We start from the raw sequence: 11,682 nt of genomic DNA on the forward strand, positions 1-11,682 counted from the left end.
TACCCGTAACAAGCTTCGGGTCTTCCTGTGCCTCTGCCGCATTAATATTGAAAACTCTTCCGCGGCCTTGTCCATTCGTGTTCTCCTGGTTCGGGCAATTTCTAATAATGTGGCCCGGTTTTCCACATTTATAACAAACTACATTGGCATAACTTGCTCCGACACTACTTGCTCCGCCATTACTCGTTCCGACACCATTTGTTCCTTTCGTTCTGTTAACTCCTGGTCCGTAGACCTCACACTTTGCCGTGATATGACCATTTATTTTACACTTGTTGCAAAATTTGGTGCAGAACCCCGAGTGATACTTTTCACACCTTTGGCATAGCTGCTTCTGATTGTTGTTGTTGTTACGGTTGTTATTGTTGTTGGGATGATTGTTGTAGTTGCTGTTGTTGTTGTTGTTGTTGTTGTTGTTGTTGTTGTTGTTGGGCCGTTTGTTATAGTTGCGATTGATGTTGCGATTGTTGGGATAATTGTTGCGATTATTATTGTAATTGCAGCTGTTGTTGTATTGATGATTCTTATCACCGTTTTCCTCCCACTTTCTTTTGACTTGCTTCACATTGGCCTCTTCAGCCGTCTGTTTTTTAATTCTTTCCTCAATCTGGTTCACTAGTTTGTGAGCCATTCTACATGCATGTTGTATGGAGGCAGGCTCGTGTGAACTTATATCTTCTTGGATTCTTTCCGGTAATCCTTTCACAAACGCGTCGATCTTCTCTTCCTCATCTTCGAACGCTCCCGGACACAATAGGCACAATTCTATGAATCGTCTTTCGTACGTGGTAATATCAAATCCTTGGGTTCGTAACCCTCTAAGTTCTGTCTTGAGCTTATTGACCTCGGTTCTGGGATGGTACTTCTCGTTCATCAAGTGCTTGAATGCTGACCACGGTAGTGCGTACGCATCATCTTGTCCCACTTGCTCTAGATAGGTATTCCACCATGTTAACGCAGAACCTGTGAAGGTATGCGTAGCGTACTTCACTTTGTCCTCTTCAGTACACTTACTTATGGCAAACACCGATTCGACCTTCTCGGTCCACCGTTTCAATCCGATCGGTCCTTCGGTTCCATCAAATTCTAAAGGTTTGCAGGCAATGAATTCTTTGTAGGTGCATCCTACACGATTTCCTGTACTGCTAGATCCAAGGTTATTGTTGGTATGTAGCGCAGCCTGTACTGCGGCTATGTTTGAAGCTAGAAAAGTACGGAATTTCTCTGCATTCGTATTCACGGTGTGTCGAGTAGTCGGTGCCATTTCCTTCAAAATAGTCAAATGGAACAAGTTAATCATACAGAATATTAAGAGTAGTTAATAGTATTTCGTAGCATAATATGAACTCATTTATAAAATCTTTTTCTTCATATTAGCATTTTATAAGTTTAAATTCGGGTAGTACCTACCCGTTAAGTTCATACTTAGTAGCTAATATACAATTCAACTACTACAATTCTATATGAAAAATTGATTATAATAATATTTCGCGTTCAAACTTTTATACAATATTTTACAAACTTACAATACCGCTTATTTTACATAAAGCATGAAATATAGCACACAATAACTTTGATACATGATAGTTGTGAAGATAATTCTAGCTAGTACACAAGTCGTTCAGCAAAGGCAATAAAGACACGTAATTCATACGTCCAGAAACAAGTCATGCATTCTGATTTTACTAGGACTACTTCCCATCCTTGGTCTTGTGGAACATAACCATTATGGCCATTGATAAGATAGCGTGTTGTAACGTCGTCAAAGGGACGAGGGTTACGTAATGACCAACAGTCTCGTAATAACCTAAAAACCTCATTTCTTACCCCAATTACCGACTCCGTCACTTGTGGGAACATTTTGTTTAATAGTTGTAGCCCGGTGTTCTTTTTCTCACTTTGGTGAGAAGCGAACATTACAAACCCGTAAGCATAGCATGCTTCTTTATGTTGCATGTTAGCGGGTTTTTCTAAATCATGAAGTCCTATATTCGGATACATTGAGTCAAAATAATTTCTTAACCCGTTGCGTAAAATAGCATTTGGGTTCCCCGCAATATATGCGTCAAAGTAAACACATCGTAACTTATGGGTTTCCCAATGTGATATCCCCCATCTTTCAAACGAAAGTCTCTTATAAACCAAGACATTCTTGGAACGTTCTTCGAATGTCTTACAAACTGATTTCGCCGTAAATAGTTGTGCTGAAGAATTCTGACCGACTCTAGACAAGATTTCATCAATCATGTCTCCGGGTAGGTCTCTTAAAATATTGGGTTGTCTATCCATTTTGTGTTTTTATACTGTAAAATAGACAAGAGTTAGATTCATAAAAAAAAATACTTATTAATACAAGCAATTTTTACATATATCATAAAGCATAAGCACACTATATTACATATATTACACCACACGAATACAACTATCTTATTCTGACTCGCTCGTTTCTTCTTCTTCGGTTTTGGTTCGTTTTGCCAAGTTTCTAGGGATATATGATGTTCCCCTAATACGAGCTGTCGTTTTCCACAATGGTTTAGAAAAACCTGGTGGTTTAGAGGTTCCCGGGTCATTGTTACAACTTAAGGGCTTCGGGGGTTGACGATACATATAAAGTTCATCGGGGTTGGAATTAGATTTCTCTATTTTTATGCCCTTTCCCTTATTATTTTCTTTTGCCTTTTTAAATTCAGTTGGGGTAATTTCTATAACATCATCGGAATTCTCGTCGGAATTCGATTCATCGGAGAATTGGTAATCCTCCCAATATTTTGTTTCCTTGGCGAAAACACCATTGACCATAATTAACCTTGGTCGGTTGGTTGAGGATTTTCTTTTACTTAACCGTTTTATTATTTCCCCCACCGGTTCTATTTCCTCCTCCGGTTCCTCCTCTTCCGGTTCTGATTCCTCTTCCGGTTCTTCTTCGGGAACTTGTGAATCAGTCCAATATATATTCGACTCTTCGTTATTATTAGGTGAGTCAATGGGATTTGTGCTAGAGGTAGACATCTATCACACAATATCAAACATGTTAAGAGATTAATATATCACATAATATATACATGTTAATAATATATAGTTTCCAACAAAAATGTTAAGCAATCATTTTTAAAGAAAAAACGGTCGAAGTCCAGACTCACTAATGCATCCTAACAAACTCGATAAGACACACTAATGCAAATTTTCTGGTTCTTTAAGACCAACGCTCGGATACCAACTGAAATGTCCCGTTCTTATTGATTAAAAACGTTCCATATTAATTGATTTTGTTGCGAGGTTTTGACCTCTATATGAGACGTTTTTCAAAGACTGCATTCATTTTTAAAACAAACCATAACCTTTATTTCATAAATAAAGGTTTAAAAGGCTTTACGTAGATTATCAAATAATGATAATCTAAAATATCCTGTTTACACACGACCATTACATAATGGTTTACAATACAAATATGTTACATCGAAATCAGTTTCTTGAATGCAGTTTTTACACAATATCATACAAACATGGACTCCAAATCTTGTCCTTATTTTAGTATGCAACAGCGGAAGCTCTTAGTATTCACCTGAGAATAAACATGCTTTAAACGTCAACAAAAATGTTGGTGAGTTATAGGTTTAACCTATATATATCAAATCGTAACAATATACCACAAGATTTCATATTTCAATACACATCCCATACATAGAGATAAAAATCATTCATACGGTGAACACCTGGTAACCGACATTAACTAGATGCATATATAAGAATATCCCCATCATTCTGGGACACCCTTCGGATATGATATAAATTTCGAAGTACTAAAGCATCCGGTACTTTGGATGGGGTTTGTTAGGCCCAATAGATCTATCTTTAGGATTCGCGTCAATTAGGGTGTCTGTTCCCTAATTCTTAGATTACCAGACTTAATAAAAAGGGGCATATTCGATTTCGATAATTCAACCATAGAATGTAGTTTCAAGTACTTGTGTCTATTTTGTAAATCATTTATAAAACCTGCATGTATTCTCATCCCAAAAATATTAGATTTTAAAAGTGGGACTATAACTTACTTTCACAGATTTTTTACTTCGTCGGGAAGTAAGACTTGGCTACTGGTTGATTCACGAACCTATAACAATATATACATATATATCAAAGTATGTTCAAAATATATTTACAACACTTTTAATATATTTTGATGTTTTAAGTTTATTAAGTCAGCTGTCCTCATTAGTAACCTACAACTAGTTGTCCACAGTTAGATGTACAGAAATAAATCGATAAATATTATCTTGAATCAATCCACGACCCAGTGTATACGTATCTCAGTATTGATCACAACTCAAACTATATATATTTTGGAATCAACCTCAACCCTGTATATAGCTAACTCCAACATTCACATATAGAGTGTCTATGGTTGTTCCGAAATATATATAGATGTGTCGACATGATAGGTCGAAACATTGTATACGTTTCTATGATATCTCAAGATTACATAATATACAATACAAGTTGATTAAGTTATGGTTGAAATAGATTTGTTACCAATTTTCACGTAGCTAAAATGAGAAAAATTATCCAATCTTGTTTTACCCATAACTTCTTCATTTTAAATCCGTTTTGAGTGAATCAAATTTCTATGGTTTCATATTGAACTCTATTTTATGAATCTAAACAGAAAATGTATAGGTTTATAGTCGGAAAAATAAGTTACAAGTCGTTTTTGTAAAGGTAGTCATTTCAGTCGAAAGAACGACGTCTAGATGACCATTTTAGAAAACATACTTCCACTTTGAGTTTAACCATAATTTTTGGATATAGTTTCATGTTCATAATAAAAATCATTTTCCCACAATAACAACTTTTAAATCAAAGTTTATCATAGGTTTTAATTAACTAACCCAAAACAGCCCGCGGTGTTACTACGACGGCGTAAATCCGATTTTATGGTGTTTTTCGTGTTTCCAGGTTTTAAATCATTAAGTTAGCATATCATATAGATATAGAACATGTGTTTAGTTGATTTTAAAAGTCAAGTTAGAAGGATTAACTTTTATTTGCGAACAAGTTTAGAATTAACTAAACTATGTTCTAGCGATTACAAGTTTAAACCTTCGAATACGATAGCTTTATATGTATGAATCGAATGATGTTATGAACATCATTACTACCTCAAGTTCCTTGGATAAACCTACTGGAAATGAGAAAAATAGATCTAGCTTCAAAGGATCCTTGGATGGCTTGAAAGTTCTTGAAGCAGAATCATGACACGAAAACAATTTCAAGTAAGATTTTCACTCGAAATAAGATTGTTATAGTTATAGAAATTGAATTAAAGTTTGAATATGATTATTACCTTGTATTAGAAAGATAACCTACTGTAAGTAATAAAGGTTTCTTGATCTTGGATGATTACTTGGAATGGATTTAGAAAACTTGGAAGTAAACTTGCAATCTTGAAAGTATTCTTGATTTTATGAAACTAGAACTTTTGGAATTTATGAAGAACACTTAGAACTTGAAGATAGAGCTTGAGAGAGATCAATTAGATGAAAAAAATTGAAGAATGAAAGTGTTTGTAGGTGTTTTTGGTCGTTGGTGTATGGATTAGATATAAAGGATATGTAATTTTGTTTTCATGTAAATAAGTCATGAATGATTACTCATATTTTTGTAATTTTATGAGATATTTCATGCTAGCTGCCAAATGATGGTTCCCACATGTGTTAGGTGACTCACATGGGCTGCTAAGAGCTGATCATTGGAGTGTATATACCAATAGTACATACATCTAAAAGCTGTGTATTGTACGAGTACGAATACGGGTGCATACGAGTAGAATTGTTGATGAAACTGAACGAGGATGTAATTGTAAGCATTTTTGTTAAGTAGAAGTATTTTGATAAGTGTCTTGAAGTCTTTCAAAAGTGTATGAATACATATTAAAACACTACATGTATATACATTTTAACTGAGTCGTTAAGTCATCGTTAGTCGTTACATGTAAATGTTGTTTTGAAACCTTTAGGTTAACGATCTTGTTGAATATTGTTAACCCATTGTTTATTATAACAAATGAGATGTTAAATTGTTATATTATCATGATATTATGATATATAATATATCTTAGTATGATATATATACAGTTAAATGTCGTTACAACGATAATCGTTACCTATATGTCTCGTTTCGAAATCATTAAGTTAGTAGTCTTATTTTTACATATGTATTTCATTGTTAATACACTTAATAATATATTTACTTATCATTTAACATAATTAACCAAGTGTATCAATATCTTAATATGATTCATATGTACCTAGTAAGACGTTGTTATAACGATAATCGTTATATATATCGTTTTCGAGTTTCTTAAATTAATAGTCTCATTTTTATGTATATAACTCATTGTTAAAATACCTAATGAGATACATACTTATAATAAAATCATTTTAACTATATATATAACCATATATATGTCATCGTATAGTTTTTACAAGTTTTAACGTTCGTGAATCACCGGTCAACTTGGGTGGTCAATTGTCTATATGAAACCTATTTCAATTAATCAAGTCTTACCAAGTTTGATTGCTTAACATGTTGGAAACACTTAATCATGTAAATAACAATTTCATTTAATATATATATAAACATGGAAAAGTTTGGGTCACTACAGCCTCACCAACACAGTCAGTGCTGTCAACATCGTTAGAATCGTCAGCAACTTTAACATCACAAGCTCCACCAGTTCAAGAATCACCGTGGACATCATCAATAACGCGTATATTGCATCAACGAGTTATGAAGTATTAACTCATTCTTCTGAAGAATTTATATAAATATTTTATATATATGAATTCGGAAACCAAAATAAATCTTTTCGTACTAAGCTATTAAGTATGAATTGAAAAAGGGTAGATACTACTCGTTTAAATTCATACTACAAATATGCAATGATGTACGTCCTTCGTCAGCAACTTAATCATCGTTAACTACAATCCCTGTTTCAATTCAATGAATTTCATTTTATAATAAACCAAGTGTATTATTCAATAATATGTTTGATTTTACACTTTCATCTTCAATGTACTCGAAGCTTACTGGGAAACAACATTCATATCTTGCGAAGTTAGCAAGAGTTCAATGAGTATCAGCATGATTCACTAAGGAAATATATATAAGAATAAATAATGAAGTATTGATCCATAACTTCTTTAATATTCTGTGAAGAATATGTGGTTCCTAATCGTTTTAGAGATTACTTATTCTAGCTCAAACCGAAAATCAAATGAGTCTAATATTATATTGACTTATTAAATTCATGATTACATCCGAAGAAGATATATATGTACATATATTTTCATAAAGATTGTAATAAAATTCTCTGGTACAAAACATTACTTGGGAAATTTTTTTAACGGGTAGGTAATACCCGAGAGATATATAAATTCACGATTAATATGATTATATTATTCGACTCTGATTCAACAATCATCAACTATACTCACTACCTTCACAATAATATACATTCTTTCATAGAAATCAAAACAACCATTTTCATCCAAATTTGATTACGACAAAACGAAATCCAAGTCAAGACTTAATAGAAGACATCACTCTTAGGACTCTTACATCTTTCAAAACTATACTTTGACTTCAAAACTATGCTAGAACATCATTCGATTCTTGAAACCCAGAAAAGTATTTGTATCATTCAAAGTCCTAAAACATCATATGTATATTAACAATTACAATCTATGATCAAACCCTTCGAAATTCCTGAAGACACTTCAAATAATGGACAATCGAGATGATGATCCAACCACACATTACCCGCAGTCTTGCACCTGAAAAGCTCTCGAAACCAAGGACATAATTTAACACGTATCCGCGTTAAATATTTTAGCATTTATTAGCAAAAATAACTTTGCGATTCCTTTTCAAAATAGCAAATTTTGTCACAGTTTCAGCAAGTCAACCTTGACTTTCCATTCGAAGTAGCCTTATTATAACCTGTAATACATACAATTACCCTTTTGTTACCAGGGAACCTTTTATATTCTACGACAGTATCAGCAGAAGTACCAGCAAGTCGTTACCCCTTTGGCGTAATAAATAATGGGTATTTTGAAATCTCGCAGCGTTTCTATTTCAGCAGTTATATAAATATATATATATATATATATATATATATATATATATATATATATATATATATATATATATATATATATATATATATATATATATATATATATATACAACGTCTATCCCCAAGAATTACATATTTCAAATGTGAAGTTTCTGAAAAATGCTTCAGTCTATGAATTAGTGCTATGAAGTTTTGGAAAAGACTGATAAAGTGGTAAAGACAGTAGACAACAATTACGGTCAGAAGTTTGACAATAAAGAATAATAGATTGGAAGTTCAAACGAAAAATTTGGTACTGGAAAACGGATTGAGCAAAGTATAAAGGAGGTCGTGGACAAATCATAATGACGAAATCTACCTTCAAAGGATTCAAATGATTCAGTGTCTGCTGAAACCGTTAGTAAGAACCTTACTCCTTATTCTAAACATTCACAGACAGATTTTCTGTGTCATTCCCTGATCTTAGATATTCTAAGATATCGTCGTATTTTTCATTATAAATATCTTCGATATTCCTGAAGATATATTCCCAACTACCCTCATCAAAAATCATTTATCTCTTCACAATATTTGCGTTACAACATAAAAGAAACTGTGTTAGTTTCTAAATTCTGAAAAATTCGAGTTTAAAATATGAATGTTTTGAAGTAGTGTTGGAAACTGAAGCATGAATTAGTATAATATAATGACACTTGATCAACGTGATTATATTACAGTAATTCATGCTGAGTTTCTAAATGGAACATAATGATTCACAGATCATAACGTCATCATGTGCCATGTTACACAACTCTTACATTCTACCCAATCTCCAAACATATTAAGAACATATCTCCTTGATAATTCTATCTTTTCGGACATTCTGGTAACTTACCAAATCAAGATCATGCAATTACTATTTCCTTCTTAGAACATTAACCATGTTTATTTCAAAATCCATACCTACGAATTCCGGACCATTATTCGCTTGACTTGAAGTCGGGAAGAGGAAACAGAAGTATGGAACTGTTGAATATAAAAGAAAATATAAAACTCGACAACAACAAATAAATTACAAACCGTGTATATCAATACGTATTGCAACGTAAAGGCACGGGAGAATTAACAATACTATAACCCCAAGGTAATAGTAGAAATAAATAAAATCCTCCGGAGGTAGATGAAAAATAAGAATGACAGAGATGAAAGTTAAGAGTATATCCAGGATCAGTACTGGATGAAGCATACTGATAAATGTTTTAAAGTATGAATTGAGGGAGGAAAAATAGAAGGTATGAGTTGTAAGGAAATGAAGGGAGGTGGATTTATAGTAAAAGATCCGACAGAGCAATCAAAATAGATGATCGCATTTAAAGCGAATTCTAATTTCCTTGATTATCGAAGAATCAAATCTCATTATGAAGATTTTACTCCAAATCTCTTGAACTTGGAAATCAATCCTATCTACGTCAAAAGATATGACGAATCTATACCTACTCATTTCACCCTTTGGTGATAGCCTCAATCGTACTCTTCACAAAAATCAAATTGCTTTATCAATATTACTTGATGATAATAAAATTCTAATTTTCAACTCGTATACGTCATGAAAACATACTTATTGTCAGCCATGACCATCCCATTCAAATTTTGGGACGAAATTTATTTAACGGGTAGGTACTGTAACTACCCGGATTTTTCCAATCGTTTTATACTTGTGAGATTAATATTTACATAAATTAAACCTTACCAACATGATAAGCAATCCAAATTGTTGAGACTTGTGTTTTTGAAAAGAGTTTTACACAACGTTTGACCGTTCAATTTGACCGATGATATCACAAACTATATAACATACGATAATTATACGTTTGTGTATATATATGTATTTATATATATTTAACATGATCTAAGGATGGTTTAACAGTCTAGGGGTAAGTTTGCACCAAATTGGACAACTTGATTATTTAATTCTATGTAATCTCTTTTTTCGTTGTAATTGTTCTTTTCATCTAGCTCTTTGCTAATTGAAAATTTTATCTTAACAAAATCATCATTCAAATAAAAACATGAATAAGCCCCTTTTGGTTGTGGTTTTATTTATTAAATGAATATAAGTTTCATGATAAACCCCTTTTCTTTGGGGTTTTAAGAGATAAAGAATGATAATGATGATGATTAAAAGAATATTGGTTAACTATAAAACAATCAATCATTATAGAGTACAATACAGGGCAATAAAAAATTACCTACTAATTTGAGGGTTTTGGTTATGATCAACTCTAACTTCTACTCCATATTAATTTGTAACTTCCACTAAAATGCAACTGTCGTCTACTAAACATATATAAATTTTTTTTGTGGGTAAAGGGGAGTACCCGATGAATATATTAATAGAATAGATATTGCAATACAAGGCAAACCCTTAGAGACATGCCTCTAAGAAATAGCCAAAGGCAAAACCAACATACAAGCCAAACAAGCCAGAACTTTACAAAAAAGCTGACAACTACCACACCTAAGTTAAGGAATTTTCCAAATAGCTTTCATATTCCTCACTTGTTCGTTATCCTTCCACTTGATAGACATGATTTTCAAACGAACCGTGGAATAAACAAGCTCAACCACAGCTTCATAAGTGGACGACTTCCTCTTGAATAATCTTGCATTTCTCTCTTGCCAAAGGTAGTAAACTGAAGCGCCAAAGACAAGTTTAGCGATAATCACTCTAGCATTCCTTCTATCTGCACTTGAACACATGCCATCCACCACATGCTTCCATGAGTTTCCAGCCACTGGGATTTGAATATAATTTTTCGCTAGACTCCACACTTGCGCAGCAAATGGACAACGGAAAAATAAATGTTCATGGCTATCCATCTCCCCGAAACATAAAACACACACATTAGGAAAAGTCGGGTTAATCTCCCAATTCTTGAGCTTGTCATGAGTTTTAAGTTTCTCGCCCATTAGTAACCACACCACCACACCAAGAACGCATGACGAGGAATAACTTGAGCAAACCAAACAAATGAGAACCATGTGACAACTGGAGCTCGCTGACGAAGAACCTGCCAAGCTGCATTAACCGAAAAATCTTCTAATTCCCCATCATAGTTCCTCCATTTAATAACATCTGAATTATCCCCCAATGGAGGCACCTGAACATGTTGAAGCAGCGCGTATCTAGTAGACCAGTCCTAAGGCCAACACCATACTGATCCATTCACAATATCAAAAACACGTGATGACCGATTGAAACCAGCAGCAGTTATAGACCGATTCAAAATTATTTTACCCAAAGGACCTACATTTGACCAATTATCATGCCAAGCTGAAGAAGATAGACCATTCCCGATTTGGTGAATAAAACGGTCCCGAACTCTATCCCAAATCAAGATAATCTTCCTCCAACTAAATGATGCTCCTGCCATTTCCGGAGTATCCCAAAAGTTTCTACCCTTCAAACGATATTCATGAATCCAACGTACCCATAAAGATTGCTTATCAGTTAAAAGGCACCAAATATGAGAGGTCATGAGAGCCATATTCCATTCTTTCAGACT

The 11,682-nt window shown here is 33.5% G+C and overlaps 1 protein-coding gene across 1 annotated transcript; it reads right to left on the reverse strand.

Annotated features, from left to right (window-relative positions):
• Positions 1 to 10,639: 10,639 nt before the first annotated feature.
• On the reverse strand, positions 10,640 to 11,086 carry LOC139889377 (uncharacterized). Its single transcript, XM_071872335.1, has one exon. The coding sequence runs from the start codon at positions 11,084 to 11,086 to the stop codon at positions 10,640 to 10,642; it is 447 nt and encodes a 148-aa protein (XP_071728436.1).
• Between the last annotated feature and the right edge of the window lie 596 nt (positions 11,087 to 11,682).

This window comes from Rutidosis leptorrhynchoides, chromosome 2 (genome assembly GCF_046630445.1).
Source record: "Rutidosis leptorrhynchoides isolate AG116_Rl617_1_P2 chromosome 2, CSIRO_AGI_Rlap_v1, whole genome shotgun sequence".
NCBI classification, from domain to species: Eukaryota; Viridiplantae; Streptophyta; class Magnoliopsida; order Asterales; family Asteraceae; genus Rutidosis; species Rutidosis leptorrhynchoides.